The following is a 25,056-nucleotide window of genomic DNA, read 5'->3' on the forward strand; positions in this document are numbered from 1 at the left end:
TCATCAATGGTGAACGGAAAATCATTTTCGCAGGAGCAATTCACTATCCGCGTAGCACGCCTGAGGTATCAGAAACATTATCTTTCAATATGACAATATCGTGAGCCTGAAAGCAACCTAGCTTGTTTGCTTGTTGCGTTTTTTGTTGTGTTTTTTTTTTTCTTGTCTTCTCAAATAAGAAAGTTAAAATGCTAGGCTCATTTTTCCTGTTATACAGATGTGGCCAGAGCTATTCCAGAAGGCTAAGGAAGGTGGCATTGATGCTATTGAAACTTATATCTTCTGGGACCGCCATGAGCCTGTCCGCCGGCAGGTTTGAACTGCTCATGTGCACGTAGTGCTTTATTTTTTCAGCTCAAGCGATTTGATTCCCCGACCTAATTCACCTTCTCTGTTTAAATTGTGCCGAGCCAGTATTATTTCTCTGGGAATCAGGACATTGTAAAATTCTTTAAGCTCGCTCAAGAAGCTGGACTTCACGTCATTCTCCGGATTGGTCCGTATGTTTGTGCTGAATGGTCATACGGGTATGTACCCTTTTTAGTGCTGGACAACTGCAAGTTTTAAAGCAAACTAACTCTGTGCATCTATTTCAAAACTGATGATGTCTGATCTCTCTTTATCAGAGGCTTCCCCATGTGGCTACACAACATTCCAGGGATTGAATTGAGAACGGATAATGAGATTTACAAGGTTTCCATTACTTGGAAATAATTGATTTTTCTTCTCTGTTGCAGTGTTTCTGTTCTGCTCTCTTAATTTCTCTTTATGAACAGAATGAGATGCAAATTTTTACCACCAAGATCGTGGACGTGTGCAAAGAAGCAAAGTTGTTTGCACCACAGGGAGGGCCTATAATTTTAGCACAGGTTTGGCCGCATTTTCTCTCTTGTCGTTTACATAAAGTAGCATTCACATCGGTATGCTGACATTTCTGCTGGGAGATACATAACAGATTGAGAATGAATATGGAAACGTTATGGGACCTTATGGAGACGCAGGGAGAAGGTACGTCAATTGGTGTGCACAGATGGCAGTAGGACAGAACGTTGGAGTCCCATGGATTATGTGCCAGCAGTCTAATGCTCCACAACCCATGGTATCCATTTCTGCTTTGTTTTCCTTGTTCCGTTTTGGTAGTGTAGCTTACGTTAACACCATTTCATATTCTGATTTGGCATTGAAGATTTCTGCTGTATGCTGCCCCACAGATAAATACATGCAATGGATTTTACTGCGACCAGTTCAAGCCAAACAACCCAAAGAGTCCCAAAATGTGGACAGAAAACTGGAGTGGATGGTTTGTTTTCTTCCCGAAGTTTTACGTTGTTTTCCTAATCTCGCAGACTCAAATCTTAAATTAGCAAGCTTAAAACCGTGATGCTGTCCTTCTAGGTTCAAGCTTTGGGGTGGCAGAGATCCATATAGAACTGCTGAAGATTTGGCCTTTTCAGTGGCTCGCTTTATCCAAAATGGCGGAGTCTTGAACAGCTATTATATGGTTAATTGCATACCATATGACATTAATTAATATTCTCGGGTTTATTCACATATTTATTCACATATTTTGATCTTTTCCTTGACTAATTCAGTATCATGGAGGAACGAATTTTGGACGCACAGCAGGAGGTCCATACATTACAACATCATATGACTACAATGCTCCCCTGGATGAATACGGTAAGTGTCACGGGGTTAAATTTTTCGCAACGAAATTCAACCCAATGCGGCAGTCTAGTCCCGACTAGACTCAGCCTTGCCTCACTCTTTTCGCTCGTGTTTCCCTACGACTATGTGTTTCGCTCACCCAAAGAGGTTCTCACAATAGCTTCGTCGCAAACAAGGAAACCAACACAAGCAAGCACAACAAGATTACAAGAATCCCTCTCAACCTTTATTTATCTCATCAACAAAGGAATACACAAAAGAGTGTGTGTGCTATGCACAAAATCGCATGCTACCACAACAGAGGCTTGGCAAGCCTATTTATAGACATACATGAGCTGCAGGCTCCCCCCCATTATCCCCCATTTTCGGGACCTAGTGGAGCACTTCCTCCATCCCATGATCCCATGTTTTCAGGACATAGTGGAGCACTACCTCTTACCCATGATCCCATGTTTCCAGGACTTAGTGGCATGGAGAACACCCCAGTTATGCTCCCACGTTTTGCCTCCCATGAAGCTGCCACTTCCCCCATTTCCTGGCTGTCTACTTGGCAGTCCCAACTGCCTGTTCTGCTGCGTCAGCTGCTGACTTAGAAGGTCCAGTATCTAAGCCCCCACATCCATGCCAAGTCGTAGCTCAAAGACTCGCATAGATCATTGCACGCTGCTTGCCGAATTCATTTCTGCCTATGCAAGGCTGCCGCTGTCCATCGCTGCCGAATTCTAGGCAGTGTGCCTTCGTTGGCGCGTCCCCGCGCCTAGAGCCCTAACAAACCACCCCCACTAGAAGAGTCCGACGCCCTCGTCGGAATAGATGTGAGGTAGTCTTGTATTTGGTCCTCAAATTGCCATAAATCTGTATCCTTTTCCCACGAAACCTCCTCATTTTTCTTCCATTTTATCAAGAATTCTGTCCGCCGATTCTTTCGATGTTGGCCGAGTCTACGATGGTCCATAATCTTGACAATGCCATCGTCAAATTGTTTATGAATCGTAGGAGGAGCTCGTTGCGACTTACTTCTTTTCGGATCCTCATGATCTTCATAAAAAGGCCGCAAGTAACTTACGTGAAAAGTAGGATGAAGCTTCAGCCGTTCGGGCAGCTTCAATCTATATGCCACAGCCCCTACCTTTTCAATGACCTCAAAAGGCCCGTCATACCTTGGCACCAACCCTCGGTGCTTCGTCGTCCCCACAATTTTCTTCCAAATTTGCGGAGTTAACTTGAGCAACACCTTGTCACCCACACTAAATTCCAGCAATCTTCGCTTTTGATTGGCATATTTGAGCATTCTTTTCCTTGCCTTACGCAAGCTATCTTGGGCTTGCTCAAACAGTTCCTGCCGTTCCATCGCAAACCTGTACGCCGCTGGACTCTTCCCACCCGATATCTGCACTGCAATCTCCGCAGGAGTTTGGGGTTGGGCTCCCAAAACTAGCTCAAACGGACTTGCTTCCGTTGCCGAGGATTTTTGAAGATTATAGCAAAACTGCGCACTATCCAGCAACTCCAGCCAGTTTCGCTGCGTCGCTGTCACGTAGTGTCTCAAATATTCCTCCAGCAAAGCATTTATCCTTTCCGTTTGTCCATCAGTTTGCGGGTGATTGGCAGTCGAAAACTTCAGCCTTGTTCCCATCATGTTGAACAATGCTGTCCAGAATCTGCCTGTGAATCTCACATCACGATCACTTACAATGTCTGAAGGTACTCCAAAGTATTTCACCACGTTGCGGTAGAATAATTCAGCGGCCACTTCGGCTGTACACACCGTCGGGGCAGCGACAAACACCGCATACTTAGTGAATCTGTCCACAACAACCATGATTGTGTTCATGCCATCCACCTTTGGAAAACCAACAACGAAGTCCATTGAGACCGATACCCAAGGCCTTTCTGGAATCGGCAGCGGCTGTAACAAGCCTGCCTCACGCTGCCGTAACGTCTTGTCTTGTTGGCACACTAGACAAGTCCTGACATAAAGTTCTACATCTTCCTCCATCTTCGGCCAATAATAAGTCTGCGACAGGAGAGCAACCATCCTTTCTCTACCTGGATGTCCAGCCCACTGCGGATCATGAGTCTCCATCAATAAGTGTTTCCGCAGCTCTCCCTTTGGCACGAAGATTCGACCCCCCTTTGCATAGAGCAAGTCTTGTTCCAACCAATACCTCCGTATTGTCCCTTCTTGTACAAGCTCAACCAATTTCTTGTACGCTGCATCCTCCCCCGCAGCTTGACGAAGTCGACACAGCATGTCCGACTCCACCTGAACAATAGCAAGAACAGTAGCGATTACTTCGCGTCTGCTAAGTGCATCCGCAACCTGATTGTGGCTTCCTGGTTTGTGCTTCCATACAAAATCATATTCGGCCAAGAATTCCTGCCACCGAGCTTGTCGCTGCGACAATTTCTTCTGCGTCCAGAAGAATGTGTTGGCAACATTGTCAGTCTTGACAACAAATTTCGGCCCCAACAGATATACTCTCCATATGCCAAGGCAGTGCACTACTGCCGTCATTTCTTTCTCATGCGTCGAGTAATTCTGTTCCGCATCATTTAGCTTCCGACTCTCGAAAGCAACCGGATGTCCATCCTGCACCAGTACTCCACCAATAGCCCTATCCGAAGCATCCGTATGCACTTCAAATGGCTTCTCAAAATCAGGCAGCCCCAAGACTGGAGCTGACGCTACCGCTGTCTTCAGCTTCTCAAAAGCTTGCTGACAGTCAACCGTCCATTCCCATCTCCGACTCTTCTTGAGAAGATCCGAGAGAGGAGTTGTCTTCTTGCTATAACCCTCAATGAATCGTCTGTAGTAGTTTGCAAGCCCTAAAAATGATCTCAATTCCGGGACACATTTTGGTGCTGTCCATTCAACAATGGCTTGAATCTTCCTTGGATCCATCTTCACTTGTCCTTCCCCAATCAAGTGGCCTAGGAACATAATTTCAGCTTTTGCAAACTCACACTTTTCTCTCTTTACATACAATTCATATTCTCTCAACCTACTTAGGACTTTAGAGAGATGAGTTACATGATCTTCAATGCCTCTACTATAGATTACAATGTCATCTAAGTAGACTACAACAAAATTGTCTAAGAAATCATATAACACGTCATTCATTAGATTACAAAATGTTGCTGGAGCATTTGTTAGGCCAAATGGCATAACTAGAAACTCATAGGAGCCATACCTTGTCACACAAGTAGTTTTATGCTCATCACCATCAGCAACCCGCACTTGCCAATACCCCGATCGCAAGTCCAATTTTGTAAAGATTGAGGCTCCACACAATCTGTCCATCAAATCCTGAATTAGAGGAACAGGATATTTGTTTTTGATTGTTACCTTATTAAGTGCTCGGTAGTCCACACACATGCGAAGGCTCCCATCCGCCTTCTTTTGAAACAAAACCGGAGCACCATAAGGAGCCTTGGAAGGCCGGACAAACCCTGAGTCAATCAGCTCTTCCAATTGTTTCCTCAATTCTGCCAATTCCCTTGGCGACATTCGGTAAGGGGCTTGAGATGGTGGCTTTGCCCCTGGCACCAGCTCAATTCGATGGTCAATGGCCCTCCTAGGCGGGAGTTTCTTGGGTAGCTGAGGCGGCATCACATCTTCGAATTGCTGCAGCACGCTAGCAATTTCTTTCGGCACCTCACCACAATGGTCTGCCTTCTCGTCAACTATTGTTGCCAGAAACACTTCCCCTCCTTTCCGCAATGCTTTATCAATAGCAATTGCCGAGACCAAGCTCTTCCCCTTTTTCACCACATTCGCAGCTGCGACATTACAACATGGGACGAAACAAGGGCATCCCTCACTTGCAATCATCATTCCATTGAGATAAGGCATCAAGACAACCTTGGCTTTTCGTAAGAAATCTAGGCCAAGAATAATATCGTAATCGTCAAGATTTACGACCAGCACATCATGCTTACCTCTCCACTGATCCAGCGTTATCGGCACATCGTAAGACATCCCAGCAATCCTCTGTGCCTTCGAGTTTACTGCCTTCATGGATGTGTGGCTGTCACTCAGCCGCAGGCCAAGTTCTTTCACCAGCCGATCTGCCACAAACGTGTGGGTTGCGCCTGAATCCAGCATAGCATTCACGTCTTTGCCATTTATCACAATCTTCACATACATTAGATTGTCCGTAGCCCCTGACTTCCCTTTTCGCAGTGCATCAATTCTCGCCAAGTCTTTATCGACAGGGCGGGTTTCGGCAGCCCCATCCCCTGATTTAGCTACCAGGCAGTTTATCACACGCATAGGATTGACGTGCGTAACTACCCCTTCCCCCTCATCACTATCCCCAGCCCGAATAGCATTCAACTTCTCCCTCTTTGGACATTCCCTCGCAAAGTGAGGACCATCACAAATGAAGCAAGTAAAGTTCGGTTTAGTACTCTTACCTTGTGCACCCATAAACTTGGCCTTGCCCTTCTCCGCGGCAGTAGCCCTCGATGCACCCCCACCGAACTTCTTCCTCGTTCTTTCCTCCTTGTTTCTTCCTTTAGACTTGAAGGAGGTTGATGTATAGCCCTCTCTAGTAGTTGATTTAAAATCAATCAAGCTGTCCGCAGCAGCAATAGCGGAGGACAGATCCTTTACATTCTGTCGCCTTAGTTCCGCTTGCGCCCAAGTTTGCAATCCGGACATGAAGTTGAATAGCCTGTCCTCCTCGGACATATTCTCGATGTCGAGAATCAAAGAACTGAAAGACTTAACATAATCACGAACTGACCTGTCATGTTTGAGTCTTTTAAGTTCCTCCCGCGCAATCCACGACGTGTTGTTCGGAAGGAACTGCTCTTTCAGCTCTTGCTTGAGACAATCCCACGTCTCAATCTTTGGACGTCCAGCACTTAAGTCCTCTTTGGTTCTCGTTCGCCACCAAAGCTTCGCATCACCCGTGAGATACATCACGGTAAGATCCACTTGTTCAGCCGCGCCAATCTTCGCAACACTAAAGTATTGTTCCATGTCCCACAAGAAATTCTCCAGCTCTTTGGAACTTCTTGCTCCACCAAAACACTTTGGTTCAGGCACTTTAGGTTTCGAATTACTTACCCCAATAGGAGCGTTTGTCACTGCCCTCTTTAGAATGGCAATCGTCTCTTCGGCAGCAGCCAATCTTTCACTTGATTCTGCCGCAAGAGATATATACAGGCTCTCAGCCCTTTCAGCGCTTTCCATAGCTTCCTTCAAGCGATCCATAATAGAACGTTCTTCGTCTTCTTCATCCAACCCTATCAAAGTCTCAAGACGCGTCAACCGTTCCCGAATAGCTTCCATGACTTCTGCTGCACGTTGTTAGAATCAACCGTGCTCTGATACCAATTGTCACGGGGTTAAATTTTTCGCAACGAAATTCAACCCAATGCGGCAGTCTAGTCCCGACTAGACTCAGCCTTGCCTCACTCTTTTCGCTCGTGTTTCCCTACGACTATGTGTTTCGCTCACCCAAAGAGGTTCTCACAATAGCTTCGTCGCAAACAAGGAAACCAACACAAGCAAGCACAACAAGATTACAAGAATCCCTCTCAACCTTTATTTATCTCATCAACAAAGGAATACACAAAAGAGTGTGTGTGCTATGCACAAAATCGCATGCTACCACAACAGAGGCTTGGCAAGCCTATTTATAGACATACATGAGCTGCAGGCTCCCCCCCATTATCCCCCATTTTCGGGACCTAGTGGAGCACTTCCTCCATCCCATGATCCCATGTTTTCAGGACATAGTGGAGCACTACCTCTTACCCATGATCCCATGTTTCCAGGACTTAGTGGCATGGAGAACACCCCAGTTATGCTCCCACGTTTTGCCTCCCATGAAGCTGCCACTTCCCCCATTTCCTGGCTGTCTACTTGGCAGTCCCAACTGCCTGTTCTGCTGCGTCAGCTGCTGACTTAGAAGGTCCAGTATCTAAGCCCCCACATCCATGCCAAGTCGTAGCTCAAAGACTCGCATAGATCATTGCACGCTGCTTGCCGAATTCATTTCTGCCTATGCAAGGCTGCCGCTGTCCATCGCTGCCGAATTCTAGGCAGTGTGCCTTCGTTGGCGCGTCCCCGCGCCTAGAGCCCTAACAGTAAGCGTTTTTTAAACCGAGGAAAATCTGCACGCACATGATGAAATAATGATGTTTTAAATTCATTGCATATCAATACGATTGGGGGCACTTTGAGATGATGTTGTGCAAAATTATCATTTCCAGGTAATTTGAATCAGCCCAAGTGGGGTCATCTCAAGCAACTTCACGAAGCTATCAAACAGGGGGAGAGAATTCTCACTAATGGCACCGTGACATCCAAGAATTTCTGGGGCGGGGTCGATGTAAGTTAATGTTGATTCCAAAGGAAAGAGGTAACATGAATTTATCGTGTTCTTTTGATTAATGAGAATTCTCTTCTCAATGTTCAGCAAACCGAATACACCAACCAAGGCACTGGAGAGAGATTCTGTTTCTTGAGCAATACAAACATGGAGGAAGCCAATGTAGACTTGGGACAAGATGGGAAGTACTCCTTGCCTGCTTGGTCTGTTACTATTCTTCAAGATTGCAACAAAGAAATTTACAACACTGCAAAGGTTAATACCCAGACCTCAATAATGGTCAAGAAGCTACATGAAGAGGATAAACCAGTTCAACTTTCCTGGACGTGGGCACCAGAACCCATGAAAGGCGTACTCCAAGGAAAGGGTAGATTTAGAGCCACCGAGCTTCTTGAGCAGAAAGAAACAACTGTTGATACTACTGACTATTTGTGGTACATGACTAGGTAATAAGCTTAAAAGCTGGAAATTATCCAGCAACCGTTTCATTGTCTTGGGCTGCATATTTCCAGGTCATGACATGGAAGACTAATCCTTTGATGCAGTGTTAACCTTAACGAGACAACACTGAAGAAGTGGACTAATGTGACCCTGCGAGTTGGCACAAGAGGCCATGCACTTCATGCTTACGTTAACAAGAAGGAGATAGGTAATTCCAATTTGATAGAAATGACTTAAATCTGCGGGACGACTAAAAATTATTGTCAATTATCGTACTAGTTTTAATTAGCTAAACTTGAATCTCCTCTGTTGACGAAATTCAGGAACCCAGTTTTCCAAGCAAGCCAACGCTCAACAATCAGTCAAGGGAGATGATTACAGTTTTCTATTTGAGAAGCCAGTTACTCTCACTTCTGGGACTAACACCATAAGCTTACTCAGTGCCACTGTTGGATTGGCTGTATGTTCTCTATTCGTTTACCAACCACATTTTTCATAATCTACTCTTGCTAATATTACCTTTTCTTCTCCATTTGCTCACATTTTCAATTTTACCTCTTTTCTTCTGGGAAGAATTATGGTCAATATTATGATAAAAAACCTGTTGGCATTGCTGAAGGCCCCGTCCAGTTGGTAGCAAATGGGAAACCTTTTATGGACTTGACATCATATCAGTGGTCTTACAAGGTACGCCCCGCAAAAATCCTGCAGAAAATAACAATTAATGGGTGTTTATTCAAACTTATGATTATCACTTCATTCTTTATATGAAGATTGGGTTGAGCGGTGAGGCCAAAAGATACAATGATCCACATTCACCACATGCCAGTAAATTTACTGCCAGTGATAACCTTCCTACCGGAAGAGCCATGACATGGTACAAGGTAAATTAATACGTTCTAATCCTTGAAACCTCGGTGAAAATATTTTGTGAAATGTTCAGGTATGGGTTTAGAACTTATGTTTCTAATTAAGTTATCACTGTGTGTGTCCAGACCACATTTGCCAGTCCTTCAGGTACTGAACCAGTAGTGGTAGACTTGCTAGGCATGGGCAAAGGGCATGCCTGGGTGAATGGAAAAAGCCTTGGTCGCTTCTGGCCTACGCAAATTGCCGATGCCAAAGGATGCCCTGACACTTGTGACTACCGTGGATCTTATAATGGTGATAAATGTGTGACGAACTGCGGCAATCCTTCTCAAAGATGGTACCATATCCCAAGGTCATACCTTAATAAGGATGGCCAAAACACCTTGATCTTGTTTGAGGAAGTGGGCGGGAACCCTACAAATGTGTCGTTCCAGATTGTTGCTGTCGAGACAATATGTGGAAATGCATATGAAGGAAGCACATTAGAATTGTCATGCGAAGGTGGCAGAACCATCTCAGACATTGAATTCGCCAGCTATGGAGACCCTGAGGGAACATGCGGCGCATTCATGAAGGGCTCCTTCTACGCCACTCGCAGTGCGGCAGTAGTGGAAAAGGTAGCAAAAACGCTGGTAGTATTCTTTAGGGATATAATTTTTCACATATCTTATTTATTGACTCAAATTATGATCCTTAACTTGCAGGCATGTGTTGGGAAACAGAGCTGTGGAATTCTTGTATCAGGTGAAACATTTGGATTAACGAAGCGTTCTGACATTGCCAATAGGCTGGCGGTGCAAGCTGTCTGCACTGGGTACATTGACAACGATCTCGAGTCCCTGAAGAATAAGAATAACAACTCAAAACAATGAAGGCGTTCTATATGCATATCTTTCTTACGCCTTTGACTCATTAGCAAAATCATATCTTTGTACACAATTCATTTATTACAGTATATAAAAGTAGCTTCTCTTTGTGTGATCTTCAACTTTGATCATTATGAAGGCAAGATTCATATTAATTTCTTCTTTAATTATTATATTTTCAAGCTAGAAACATAACTGAGCATAAATGCGATTAAGATAGAGACCAAAGATATACGGAATGGCAAAAGGAAAGAAGAAAAAAAAACGTAAATAAAACTTGATCTCCTGGGAGGCAATTTCACCATACATAACTAAGTATAAATGAGTTTTAACAGTTTAATTGACACGACTCCTAGTTTCCAGGGATTAGCACAGGCCTAGCATGATATTTTTATTTTCAAAATGAACTCAAAAACCATTCAAGGAGTTTCTGTCAAGTTAGCATTATATCTTGGTTAAACTGGGTTTAAATAGTTAGATGGATATGTCTTCTAATTTTAAGAACCGATGTTGTAAACATAACGTGATGTTTTTATTTAAAAACAAGATTAATACCAAGTCTACGAGTCTCGTCAAAGTAGGATTGATGTGGGTTGAGCATATTATTTTGATCATCTTTTTTCTTTAAATGATAATAAATGGTCAAGAAATTTAAGTAGATAAAAAATAGTTAAAAAAATACAAAGTAAAAATTTAAAAAAAAAATCATTGAGCTATACGAACATCTATCAATAGTAATTCCTTGTGAATAAATTTAGAAAATAATTTAAACAATAAGTAGCATATGTGAAATGAATTTAGGAGAAACACATAGTTAAATAGTTAAAGTAACTTTTTTCTAGGAAAATGATATGGTAAGGATGATTTTTATTTCCATAAATTCAACCAATCCCTTACTTAGATTTATGAAACCAATATATTTTTTAAAATTCTTAATTTCCTTAATTTTGGAGGTCTTCACATTTTATTTAATTTTGAAGGTCTTATTTTATGTTGGGTGTAACAATCCCTTTGAAAAAATCAAATTTAAGACCAACCCATTTTGCTTTCAGTAATATTGGTTGCTTTCACTAATGCAAGTCTAAGATCGAGCAACTAAAAACCCAAATAAGAAGAGAAAAATAATAAAGATGAGAGGAAAATAAATTCAGTTAGGGGAAAAGTTAGACAAATAATTGAGTTTAATAAGCCAAGAATTGAGTTGAAGAAGGTAAAAAAAATACAAGAATGATTTAGGTTGTAATTGAAAAAGTAATTAAGGAAAAAGCATTTAATTTGGCTTTAATTAAAATAATGGAAGAACCAAGGACTAAATTGTAGATAAAAGCCAAATTAGAAGGTTCAATTATGGATAAAAGTGAAAAGAAAATCCAAAATTAAAACCTATTGAATGAAAATTAAAAACTTTAAAACATAATGGTTGTAATGAAAAAAAAACTTTCAAAACTCAATTAAAGTTTCTAAAAAACTGATGTTGTCTTAACCCTATAAGTATTCATCTTCCTAAATTCAATCCTCAAATCACATAAAAACAATCAAACTTGTTACAAATCTTCATCAATTCAAGCCCCTCAATTTAAGCCAATTCAATCCCACAAATCAATCTCTAAATTCCAACTCAATTAATCACAACTCATAATTCCAGCATTTCCTCTCTCCATTAAGTGAAATGTATGCAGGAGATAGGGTGTGTGTCTTTTTTGGGAAAGAAAAATGTTGAGATAATTGGATATTGGCTATGTAAAGTGGAGCAATCTCTTACTCAAATTCCAATACCAGGGAATGTACTAGTATCTTGTGTGGCACAAATGCTATCAAATAGTGCCCGTTCATGGTGGGCCATGGTGAGAGAGAGGTGAGAGGCGCTGACTTAGGATAACTTCAAGTCTGAATTTGAAAGAATATATTATTCTCAACAACATCGTTGAGATAAAGAGCATGTGTTCTTGGCACCGGGATAAGGTAACATGACATTGTTGGACTATGAGAGACAATTCTAGAACCTCTATATGTTTGCTATTACTATGGTGCCAACTATGTAGCATCAAATTGATAGAATGAGAGATGGACTCTGACATGAGCTTAGAAAAGGATTCATTGCCTTACAACCCAAAACTGTAAGGGAGTTAGTAGAGGCAACTCAATCTCTAGAGGTTGTGTTGTAATAGGAAAATAAGGTGATTGTGATAAGGAACAAAGGAGACTTGGAAAAATAAAAGGCATGATGTATTCTATTAGGAAACTACCTCTACCTAAGAAAGGAAAGAGTGGGTTATTTTCTGGGCAATTCAACAAAAAAAAGAGCAACTTTGCTAGCAGTGAGTTCTTAGAAAAATCAATACAATCTGGTGGTGGAGGATTCTCTAGAGAATCTATAAGCCTAAAGACTAATTCGGCTAGGGGTTCTATAATACAAAGAGTGTCACCTTTTCCTTTGTGTGGCAAGTGCAACCAGAAGTATCCTAGGGATTGTTCAATAACAATGGACAGGTGTTATATCTACAAGTAGAAGGGTTACGAGTGAAAGGACTGCAAACATTTAGGGACATGTTGTTTCCACTATGAAGAGACATGGTATTTTAAAAGAGAATGCCCTTTGAAGATTATAGATTATGGATCTTAGTTTCCAGCACACACTCATCAACAATCGGTAATTGTGGACAAGCCTAGGGGACCTACTCAATCAAGAGGCAGTGCTATGTAGGGATGATCTAAAGTGCAACATGAACTAACTTAAAGGAGGGTCTATCGCTTGACACATGAGGATGTTAGAACTACAATCAAGGTGGTGGCAAGTATGATAAAATTAAAATCTCACTCAATTTATGCCTTATTTGATCTGGGTGCTACCCATTTCTTTGTAGCATCTAGAATTATGAATAAATTGAACTTGAATAGACGTCTATTAGAAAAAGAAATAGTAGTTGGTACACCTTTGGGTGAGTGTGTGGACATTGAAGATGCATGTAAAAAGTGTGTAGTGTCATTATAGATAACTGATTTTGGCATTATATTGGGAATGAATTGTTTGAGTGCATATAGGGTACAAATGGAATGTTTTATCAAAATAGTAACCTTTCAAGAAGATGATAGGGATGAGATGACATTTAGGGGGAAAGCAGAATGATACCAAATTGTGTAATATCGATTATGACCACTAGTAAATGTTTAAGAAAAGGGTGTCAAGCTTATATAATTTTTTAAGTAGAGTTAGGGAAAAAGAGTCCTCAGATAAACAATATTCCTATAGTTTGGGAATTTTCAGATGTATTTCTAAAAGAGCTACTAGGATTACTCTAGAAAGGAAAGTGGAGGTTTCCATTAATGTGCTACCAGGGATGACACTCATAACTTAGTCACCATATAGAATGGTTCTATCTGTGTAAACCCTAGTTGAAAATTAGGCAAAAAAAACAATCTAAGTGCATATAGAATAGATTTATCAAAAGTACCAAATAAGCATTGGAACAAATCAAGTACAAAAAAAATACAATCTGAGTTGGTTGAGTTATAGGTATAATTACAATAGCTTGTAGACAAGGGTTTCATTTTTCTTAGTAATTTATCTTGGGGAGCTCCAGGTTTTTTTGTAAAAAAAGAAAAAGAGATGGTACCCTTAAACTATATATTAATTACCGACAATTAAATATGGTGACTATGAATAATAGATATTCATTATCTTGAATAAATAATTGGTTTGATTAGCTAAAAGGAGTTAAAATATTTTCTAAGATGAATCTGATATTGAGGTCTCATTAACTAAGAATTAAGGAGCAGGTTTTCTTAGGGCATGTCATCTCAGAGAAACAAATTTTGGTGGATAGGAGAAAGATTAAAGTTGTTTTGACTTGTAAAGGAGTGGAATTTAAGTGCGTCAAAGACTATGAAGAGAGTTTTAAAGAGTTGAGAAAAGGCTCACAACTGTTCTGTATTGGCTTTTTCTTTAGGAACTGAAGGGTTTGTAGTGTATAATAGTAATACATCAAGGAAGGGTTTAGGATGTCTATTGATGTATATGCATCAAAACAATTAAAGATTCATGAGGTGAATTACCCATTACATAACTTATAATTGACAATAATAGTGTTTACCTTATGAGTTTGCAGATATTATTTGTATGGCACTTCAGTATAAATTTTTATTAATTATAAGAGCTTGAAGTACTTAATGTCGCATTAGAAACTAAATATGCAACAAAGGCTTTGAGTAGAATTAATAAAAGAATTATAATTGTGTCATTGAAGCAAATGTAATGGCTGATGTATTAAGTCAGAAGACTGAATAACAATGAGATCATTTCAGGTATAAAGGAGTTGGAGGAGTGAAGGGGAATGTGTGCATGGTTGACTTTGGGGTTTGAAGGAACGTTGTTAACACAAGTTAATGGGTGGTCGGTATTGAGGGATAAAGTGTTGGAGGATACTAAATCTCATATGTCAAGAGCTACTACATCCAGGTTTCACCCATATTCCTATATGGATCAATTGCTTGTGACATCCAGGTTTCACTCTTAGAACAAGGCTCATTCTAAGAACTATGCATTACATTCTAAGAACAAGGCTCGTTCTGTATGGTTATCATCCTCTTATTTTGTGCATACACGAACCTTGAGTCCTGACTGTACCTAGTTTGACGCATCACAACATAGATTTACTGTTGGGAATTCCGACCGGTGATGTTCTGATATTTGCTCATAGGAGGCTTAAGCACACTGACACAATATTTTACGTGGTTCGGCAAATCGCCTACATTCACGGGAGAGAGTCCATATTATTTAGGGATAGAGAAAGGATACAATAAATACATGGAGGAGGATCACTCAACTCCCAGCTCACACACTCTGCTGCATATGGCAGCAGGGCTGCTGCCCATGGCAGCAGCTCCTCTTTCTCTTCACTTCACGTTTTCCCTCACTCTCACAACTCTCACATTTTGCTCTCACATAATGCCTCTATTTATAGGCATTTCATGGTGCTGCTCCACTTGTTCATTTGTCAATAATTGTGGCTGCCAAACTTACCAAACTTTGACATTAGACAATGGTTGTTGGCTGCCACCAACAACCCACCATTGCAGCCATCTTCTTTGACAATGGTGGCTGCTGCAATTATGGGTTGTTGCACATTAATGGCAACCAACCTAACAATCACCCCCTTTGCCATTCATATGGGGCAACTGTCCTCTTGCTTCTTCAACACAGGCTTGCATCTTGCAGCTCTTCCAAGCTTACCATTCTGAGAGCGTATGTGGCCGAGTTTACAGGTACTCGCCAAACCTTTCAATCATCAGAGTTACCAAAGCACACCTTTTCTCACACAAAAGGATCACTACAACCAGATGGTCTCCCACATCACATCTGAAGAGTGTTAACGCTTGTCTCTGGAACACAACATTCCCCTTCGAGCATATCAATCATGCTCGGTCCGGAATGATTCATCAAGCCTTACACCAAGGCTTACAACACCCCCTCAAACGGAAATTTCTATTTCCAAGTGCGACAGTCATTATCTGAGTATCTCAATATGATCACGAGCTCACCACTCTTCCAAGAGTCTACTCATCCAGGAGTTGCGCCTGCCCTCTGTTCCACCCTAGGAACCACGCCTTACTTCTCCGTGAGTCTCTCGCTCTTAGTCGTAAGAGTCCAGGTAGCTCTCCACCTTCACCTATGGGGGCAGCCCATTAAAGGTTGATCCATATATGTCTTCATACTCTGAGTATTACAATGTCATTACCGAGCTCACCACCTTGACAAGAGTCAACTCGTTCCCGGAACCTGCGCATGCCCTTCTGCTTCTTCATAGCAGCCGCGTCTTAGTGCTCCACAAGTCACACACTTATTGTCCAAGGCAAATGTCTTCTAGCTCATTGATCTTTAGCATGGGGGCAATATCCATGAAAGTCAATCCTGCATTTATCTCCATACTCATCATAGCCACTTCATTGGCTATACACCTGTCCACTCATGTCTAGCCATCACATTGGCTCTGGGGCGTTCTGAACTGGGCTTACATCGTGGCCCACACACCTTCTCCTTCGGTGTTTCTGCTCGTAGTCATGCGGCGGTCTGAATTGGGGCTCCTATCATGGCCCTCACACCTTCTCTAAGGTGTCTTCGCCTGTTGTCATGAGGTGGTCTGAACTGGGGCTTCTATCACGGCCCTCACACACCTTCCATCTAAGGTGTCTTCACCTTTCATAGGTGGTCGCATCCTCCTTCAGCTGAGATGCTTCAAAGTGGCTCCAGAATTCTCTACCACCATGTGCACTATGGGAGAGATAGCTGCCACTAATCACATAGAAAGAGAAAGTTGCGGTATACTCCTCGCAATCCTCCACCTCGATTTCTATGTTTGGAGCTTCTATGCCTTTCTGTTTGACAGCTCCACCTACACCAACTCTCTTTGGTGTCTTCGACTTTCATCATAGGTCACATGGTGGGAATTCCGACCGGTGATGTTCTGATATTTGCTCATAGGAGGCTTAAGCACACTGACACAATATTTTACGTGATTCGGCAAATCGCCTACATCCACGGGAGAGAGTCCATATTATTTAGGGATAGAGAAAGGATACAATAAATACATGGAGGAGGATCACTCAACTCCCAGCTCACACATTCTACTACATATGGCAGCAGCTCCTCTTTCTCTTCACTTCACGTTTTCCCTCACTCTCACAACTCTCACATTTTGCTCTCACATAATGCCTCTATTTATAGGCATTTCATGGTGCTGCTCCAGTTGTTCTTTTGTCAATAATGGTGGCTGCCAAACTTACCAAACTTTGACATTAGACAATGGTTGTTGGCTGCCACCAACAACCCACCATTGCAGCCATCTTCTTTGACAATGGTGGCTGCTGCAATTGTGGGTTGTTGCACATTAATGGCAACCAACCTAACATTTACTGCATCCAATGTCAGACTTCAGTACTATATACCAAATGCATCAGACTATCCAGTGTTTCTGGCAAAACAATGCAATCCTGGTGTTTCTGAGGATTCTTCTCTGATCTTGAAATTGTTAATGATATTCTGAAAAATCTTGCTTCACTACAGGATAAGCAGATGGAACCATACAAAAACTCTTCTCTGATTTTAGTGATGGAGAGAAAGAGGACAGTGGTGGTGAATATATGGATACAAAAACAGTTTCAGGTCGGCACAGCAAGTTTTCCTCGCAGCTCTAATCTAAGGCTTCATTAAGGTCAGTGACTTTACGTGTTAAAAGTTTTATAAATTAATGGCATGAACTGTTATTTTTACTGTTTGCAATTTAGGCTGTTATTTGGGTCCCAATAGATAATATAAACAGTTCAACTACTGAATGATGAATCTGATTGGATGGTGCAGCATATCTGTTTGTAATTACTGGCACAAAACAATCTGAGATTGCATAAATATGTACCCAAAATTTTCCAGGCTTAAAAGAATACACAGGTCAGACAAGAGTTTGCCAGAAGACTTGTTTGACCAGTTAGAAGATGAGCCACTTGACTTGCTTGATCAGCACAAAACACGATCAGCCCTGCGATCATCTGCGCACCTTAAAAGAAAGCAAGAATCAGATGATGAGCCAGAGATCGACCCTAAAGGGTGGCTGATAGTTTGTGGAGGGAAAACAAAGAAGGAAAAGGCCACTGACCCTGATTCAGATGTGAGGCGTGAAGCAGGCAGTTTCAACTCTGTGAACTCCAGGAAAACTCAGAAGCGCAGGAAAACTTCAGATTCTGGGTGGGCTTACACTGGAAATGAATATGTTAGCAAGAAAGCTGGTGCGGATATGAGAAGGAAGGACAAGCTTGAGCCATATGCATATTGGCCATTAGATCGCAAGATGATGAGCCAGAGACCAGAGCATCGAGCAGCTGCGAGGAAAGGGATGGCCAGGGCTGTAAAAATGGCCAAGAAGCTTGAGGGCAAGAGTGCTTCAACTGCGCTGTCCATGAAGCTCATCAATTTTAATAGTCAGAAGAAAGGCAGCAAAAGAAAGAGCAGTTATCAGCACTCGCATTTCCTCCTGTTCTGGAGAAAGGCAAATTCTTAAATTTGGATCCTCGAACAAGTCCCAACGGAATTTACTCCAGACAGCATCTTGGTTGTAGTTATTTTCAAACAATTTTGTATTCCCATTAACTAAACTAGTCATTAAAGAAAAAGAGAGAGAGTTCATAACTGTTGGTAACTCAGTTGATAATTTATATTTTAAACTATAAACCTCTCCCCTACATGTTCCTACTCAATTTGAGTGGATATTCTGCGTCCTCATGACAAATGCATTTTTACTCGTGCTCAAATCTACCCTTGAAAAACAAATCCCAGGTGATCAAGTGCTAGCATGAATATTGGGCGTACCTGCCTAAACATCCGAGTTGAAAGCACGCTAGTATTTGTGGGTGCCAATATGGAACATTCTTGCTTGCTTGCTTGTGATACGAGAATTGCAGTTGTTTATCCATCCCAAAACTTATCCGACAGAATTCCATCGGATCAATATACCTTGACAACTACAGGTTCAGAACATTTTTTATGGACTTTTTAAATGTACCACAAACAAACTTGACGCAAAAAACCACCATTATGCTGACAGTAAATTGTTAGCTCAATATTCATTACAATTGACTACATGGAACAAAAATTAAACAAGCCCGCTACTGATAATATTATGAGAAAGAGAGTTACAAAAACAAATAGTATTTCCAGCGAATAGTTACTCGGCGAAATCTGACTATTCTCCTTTCCCGAACAAATAGTCACCTGATCGATGTCAGACGTCCAACTAGTTACATTTGAAAGGTTAATTAAACTCAGCCAGTTCAACAGAAAACAGGATACTGTGAGGATTCCAGTGGTACTCTGCAAGAAGTAGCTAGGGCGAGTAATCCATCTAGCATGCTGTTATAGGATAATATCTCCTACTAGACCTACCACATCTTTATATTTTACACATTTGAGCTGCTGAAAATTGAGTTACTGTCACGCATTGGTGAAATTATAGAATGGCAGGGCCTTAGACGTTAATTCATACATATATTCAACGTTCCTATCCCCAGCTCGATGTGTTCTTGCTATCGCAAACAGAGAGAGACAAAGTAACAAGCTTACAACACCTTCAAGCAGCTCCGGTTCACTTGAATGGGGCAAAAATGATCGATGAGTTGTGGCCACCAAACCCAAATGAATTAGATAACGCAGCCTTAATGTCTAGTCTCTCTTTCTTCGGGCCCACTAATACACTCGTGTCCTGAATTTTATTTTTTAAAGCATGAGGTGAACGCCATCAATGCCAAAGGGGCAAACGGGAAAAGCAAAGAAGCGAACATACCACGCCTTGATCTGGATTTTCTAGATTGATATTTGGATGAACCCATCCTGTCCGTATTGCCTGTACAAAGTAACAAAATACAACATCAAGAACCGATGAAAAACTTGTTCTAAGTTTGGGGAGGAGGAATAACTCGACTATTGTCCCTTGAGAAGTGCAGTTTCAATGTTCCTTCTCTCATGGCAACATGAGAAGTGTATTTATTATGAATAGAAAAAAGAAGAAATAAAAGAGTTCATCTGTTTTGGCAATTTGTAAATGTCATATCCATACTTATCGTGGGTGCAAGAATTAAAGTGACCCTTTCCTCCTCCGTTCTCTTTATGTGCTTCAATTTGAGTTAAGATAAAAAGGTATCCATATCTCATGAATGCTAAATCAATTTACCTGTATTGCTGCTATGGCTTCCACAGCACCAGCTGCTCCCAGTAAGTGACCAATCATGGATTTTGTTGCGTTCACCCTCAACTGTGAATGTGGAAAAACAATTGTCACATGTTCGCAATGGATGGCCATGCAGAAATTAGGGAATGATTATGACAGATAAAAAAATGTATGATACGTACACCAGAATTCTGGCCAAAACAATGCATGAGAGCTTGATACTCTTTGAGGTCACCTGCCGGTGTGGATGTAGCATGTGCATTTATGTAATTCACATCCTCTTTGGATATCCCAGACTGTGATAATGCCTTCTCTATGCAGAGAATCACACCAACCCCTGTTTTCATGTGGTGCAGAAGGCACATTAGTTAGCTTGTAAGGCCTTGAATGGATAAACAATATAATCAAGACAAGAACAAGTTGCAACAGAAAATTTTCATTTGGTTGCTGTAATTCAGAGAGAGAACCAATTCAGGCATCTAATAGCCTAAAAATGAATGTGCATCACCTCTGGGGAAATGCAACATTTAGGAGAAAGGTTCACAGTTGCCAACTCACAGAAATAACTAACAAAAAAATGAAATTAAAAATAGCAGCACACTGTCCAAAAGCCTGTGAAACTCAACTCAACTGGAAAATGCCTCATGCAAATTTGTAGGATTGCCGCAATGATCTATGCTACGTTGAGAACTACTCTTGAAAAGGACAGTTGAATTTACCTCAAATAGGAATATTACTACAACTATCTGTACCTTCTTATACTCTTTTTTTTTTTTTTTCCCTTTTTTTTTCCCTTTTTTTTTTCATACTAGTATATCAAAACGATTCAAAAACGTATAAAAAAAATTCAAACGTTTTCAAAAACACGGTTATACGCAATGCCAAACAATCTAAAAAGCAAGGGGTCACGATATCAATCAATACTGCACTGTCTCCTAATTAATTACATAATCATGAGGTGCATCAAAATGAAGGAAAAATCAAGATCCTCAAGCGTATCTTTAAATTACCATCATGCCCACATGGAGATTTAGTGTGTAAGATTATAGTTATTTTAGAGGGGCACATTACCATCAGGACGTGGCTCAGTCATATGATAAGCATCACACGTAAAGCTCCCTCCAAGAAATTCTGCATAGATATTGGCACCTCTTTTCTGCGAACAAAAACTAGCCATAGATTACCATGTGAAGAAGAAAAAACAGCAATCTACCATCACCATGTATATAGCATTTAGCAAGCAATGCACACGTTGTGCGCAAGGGGAGAGAGCGAGAGAGAGAACGCCAGTGAATGTTCTAATTCTCTTCTACTTCTTCTTCTCATCAGATCATGCGACTTTATTTGGATTAGATAAGACAATTACCTTAGCATGTTCTAATTCTTCTAGAAGCAGAACACCAGCTCCTTCCCCCATGACAAATCCATCCCGATTCTGTTTATTACAAAAGACTTTAAGAGGGGAGAACTCAGAACCAAAACTTCTTGGAGAGGATAGAGCAGTGAATCAATAAATAAATTAGTGTCATTTATTCACCAGATAATTCTTCCACTGGCTTGACTACTATTATCATGTTCAAAATGAATAAACTTCTTTCTTTTTTTAAGAAACAAATTACAAAAAATTGGTTTCTTCCTTTTCCTGTTCCTTTCCTTCGGTGTGTGTTGGTATTTTTAATGATAAATTACCATGTCCCAAGGCCGTGAAGCTCTTGTTGGATCATCATTCCTCTGAGAAAGTGCTCTGCATGCTACAAAACCCCCCAATCCTGCACCAACGATTATGAATTCATATCAGCTTCCTGCTATGCCAAGAAACATAGGACAGGTATAACTCAAGGAAGAAAAAAAAAACACCTATAGGAATAATTGCTGCGTCAGAGCCACCACAAAGCATAACATCCTGCAAGTTCATATATTATAGTTCACAAAATTGGGTGTTGGATATTAACAAGTGATCTTAAGCATCCCACACTTTTGTTGTTGAAAATGAATTGAATACGAGATGCTTACAGCTTCGCCTCTAATGATATGGTTTGCTGCATTCAATATACAAAAGTTGCTGGTTGCACAAGCAGTGGAAATTGAATAATTTGGTCCCATCCATCCCTGCAGTTACATGTGACAAACACAAGTTTAAAGGTCGACTTTAAATACCCAAACCATCACTTGTATGCTTTGATATTACATCTTGAAAATTATAGCTTACCAGATCCATTGCAAGCATAGCAGAACCCATATTTGTAGTTGCAAAAGGAACACAGAAAGGATTCATCTTCTTGTATGAGATCCTTAAAGCTTCAATTGCATCATTGAAAACCTTTCGATAATCACCGAGAAGCAGCAATTAATTTATCGATAAAATTCAATGACACAATGAATATACACATTTCTTCATTCAGTAATTGTAAGAGTATTATCCTTTAAAGTTGGTTGGTAGGTGCTTCATAAAGTCATTTCTCTCAACATTTTCATCATCACAGACAAAATATCTTAAACTGTGAGGAGATTAGGTCTACCTTCATCCCACCCATTGCTGAGCCAATCAAAACTCCACACTTCGTTTTATTCAGTTCATCCATCACATCCTCAGTAATCCCTCCATCCGCCAAGGCTTTTTTGCCAGCAGTAAGCATGTAAAGCATGAATTTATCCATTCTCTTCGACAATTTTGGAGCAACCCATCCATCAGTTGAGAAAGACTTGATTTCTCCAGCAATTCTCTGCGCAAACGGGAAAAAAATAGTTTCTAAGGGTAATAGTACTTAATTAGAGCGAGCAACTAATGGAAGAAAAGATGTGTTGAAAAATCAGTTACCTACCGTGGGAAATTGAGCACAGTCAAAAGCCTCTATCCGAGTCACACCGCTTACACCTTGGAGAAGATTACTGTAGAAGACACCTGGATCATGACCAAGAGGTGAGACCACACCCATCCCTGTCACAACTACTCGCCTTTGCCTCGTAAGTGGTTTCTTTTTTGTCTCCACTTCCCTTGTAGGTTGCACAGCTACAGCCATGGCTTGCCCTGAAATATTTAAAGACAAAAAAAGCGCATGTTCGGAGTCTGTCATTTGCATGCAGCGAAAGACAACTTCTCTCTCACACGAACGATGGGTAGTTTTCTTGTAAGAAGAGAGAGAGAGAGAGAGAGAGATGGAAAACAAAGACTCAGCAAACTCTTTTACACACACACGATGTCCATACTCTCTGCATCGTAAAAAGCATGACAGCAAAGTTAAGGCATCAATATTTGCTTTCCAAAGTACTGCAGTCGTTGATTTGAAAAATCTCAAACAAAGCAGCAGCATGATCCTGCTTACACCGATTACAAGACACACAAACGAACAACCATTTGAATTATATAATAAAATAAATAACAGAAAAAAATACCGGAAGTAGCGGGGGGACTGAGTCGTCGTCTCAAGAGTCCACCAGAAGCGTAGTAACGGCTACAAGGTTCATCAGCCAAACAAGAGCTCATTAATCCTTTAAAACTCAACGTACTTTTATTATTAGTGTTGTCATTTGAAGGAGAAGAATGGACTATTCCCCTAATACTGCTGCAGCAGCAGCATTTCATAGGAAGAGCAGCCGCCTTAGCCTTCCGTCTGCGACTAGAATTATACGACGGTGGAGACAACGGGTGTGCGCTTTCCTTAGCGCACGTGACCGACATGCAAGCCGCGAGCAGCCACGTGCACAGCGGAGATGACAATGAAGCTGACCCCGTCATGTGTTTTCCTCTCTTAATTTCTTCTATCTCAATCTATCTGTTGTTATTAATAGTATACTCCATGTTAGAGAGAGATTGAGAGTTTTTTTTTTTTAAGAAAAGAAAAGTATATACGTGCAATTAAGAATGAATGAATGAATCTGCAAGAAATAGAGGAGTTGAGAAAAGATGGAGAAGAAGAGGAGAGGGAGAGAGGTCTCGCTCGCTCGCTCATGTTTAATAAATAATAAATGTTAATGAGTAGTGTTCGTGTCTCGCCATGTATCTGAGTCTTCTCGTCCTGTACGATGCCAAGTGCTCTTTCTTGTTCTTAAAAAAACATAAAAGAGGGATCATCAGTGGTGTGTTCGTTGGGCTAAATGGTAACCGAAAGAGGCAGGGCCGGCAGGGGGGTGGATCACCTGTTTGTGTTTTCAATATATATATATATATATATATATATATATATATATATATATATATATATATATATATATTGATATTCTCCAAGTGGTGCGTGGCGGAATATGCACCCTCCTCTTACTCTGCTCTGCACTCTACTAATTGCTTGGTCCATTATAATAATGCTAATAAATCTTCACGCGCGGTTGATTATTGGCCAGGACCACCATGCACGTCTATTTCTACAAGTAATCAACCACCTTAAGAAGAAGAAGAAGAAGAAGAAGAAGCAACCCCCCTACTACACCGTGTCTCCTTCTGATCTTATTAATCACGTTCGGGGTTATTAATAATTATAGCTAAGTCGGCTACTAATATATATATATATATGATCTTAAGCACTCCATTAATTATAATTACCACCTCCTTTCTTCTTTGCTTTTGCCATTCTATATATATATATATATATGGAATACTTTAATTACCACACACACACACACACACACACACACATATATATATATATATATATATATATAGATTTAATTATATATGATCTACGTACGTACCACTCTAGAGTCATCCGTGTTTCTATTCATCGATTAATTAATTTATGCTATTAATTATAATCTTAATTTGAGACTTCTTTTACATAAAATTACAAGACTTCTACTGTTCGACAAATAATAACGTAAAAAAAAAAGATAATGATTTGCTGTAAAATTGTGAGTGTTATAGCTAGCAGTAAAGGCAATATTGAGGAATAGAGATGGTAATAATGGCGGCAATTAATAATGGTTTTGACATGATGAAAGCTGTGGCACAGGTGCTGGTGGTGTGGAAGTTGGTAGGGTGGTTGTGGTCATGGTAATCAGAGTTGTTGAATTATATTGCAATGCAATCTCATGATCTAAAAGTATTTTAATTTCAACTAATGATCAACAAGTTTATGGATTAAACCTACTTAGTTTATTAATTTGTAGAAAAACAGTTTGATTTCATTAAAAAAATATAGTATAAATAATAATTCAACTCAT

At 40.7% G+C, this 25,056-nt stretch overlaps 3 protein-coding genes across 4 annotated transcripts; 2 read left to right on the plus strand and 1 right to left on the minus strand.

Annotated features, from left to right (window-relative positions):
• The first annotated feature begins 217 nt into the window (after window positions 1-217).
• On the plus strand, window positions 218-10,298 carry LOC133674250 (beta-galactosidase 7-like). The gene is made up of 16 exons (XM_062095280.1): window positions 218-313; window positions 415-527; window positions 627-693; window positions 777-869; window positions 956-1,099; window positions 1,212-1,300; window positions 1,396-1,501; window positions 1,593-1,680; window positions 7,897-8,015; window positions 8,103-8,461; window positions 8,561-8,664; window positions 8,780-8,916; window positions 9,030-9,143; window positions 9,230-9,340; window positions 9,452-9,943; window positions 10,031-10,298. The coding sequence occupies exons 1-16, from the start codon at window positions 218-220 to the stop codon at window positions 10,196-10,198; spliced, it is 2,400 nt and encodes a 799-aa protein (XP_061951264.1). The 3' UTR covers window positions 10,199-10,298.
• Window positions 10,299-17,079: 6,781 nt separating this feature from the next.
• LOC133674693 (uncharacterized) lies at window positions 17,080-18,240 on the plus strand. Its single transcript, XM_062095903.1, has 2 exons — window positions 17,080-17,216; window positions 17,616-18,240. Exons 1-2 carry the CDS (start codon window positions 17,080-17,082, stop codon window positions 18,238-18,240), a joined length of 762 nt encoding a protein of 253 aa, XP_061951887.1.
• Window positions 18,241-18,752: 512 nt separating this feature from the next.
• LOC133674277 (3-oxoacyl-[acyl-carrier-protein] synthase II, chloroplastic-like) lies at window positions 18,753-24,023 on the minus strand. Of its 2 annotated transcripts, none has more exons than XM_062095321.1 (13): window positions 23,314-24,023; window positions 22,725-22,969; window positions 22,422-22,625; window positions 22,112-22,222; window positions 21,916-22,011; window positions 21,760-21,805; window positions 21,592-21,671; window positions 21,269-21,337; window positions 20,974-21,058; window positions 20,085-20,239; window positions 19,906-19,986; window positions 19,519-19,578; window positions 18,753-19,437 (listed from the first exon to the last, which is right to left on the minus strand). In XM_062095321.1, exons 1-13 carry the CDS (start codon window positions 23,636-23,638, stop codon window positions 19,321-19,323), a joined length of 1,674 nt encoding a protein of 557 aa, XP_061951305.1. In that variant the 5' UTR covers window positions 23,639-24,023; the 3' UTR covers window positions 18,753-19,320. The 2 variants fall into 2 exon arrangements, with proteins under 2 accessions (XP_061951305.1, XP_061951304.1); XM_062095320.1 differs by having other exon boundaries at window positions 22,725-22,930; window positions 23,296-24,023.
• Between the last annotated feature and the right edge of the window lie 1,033 nt (window positions 24,024-25,056).

The sequence above is a fragment of the Populus nigra genome, chromosome 15 (assembly GCF_951802175.1).
Source record: "Populus nigra chromosome 15, ddPopNigr1.1, whole genome shotgun sequence".
Classification (NCBI taxonomy): Eukaryota; Viridiplantae; Streptophyta; class Magnoliopsida; order Malpighiales; family Salicaceae; genus Populus; species Populus nigra.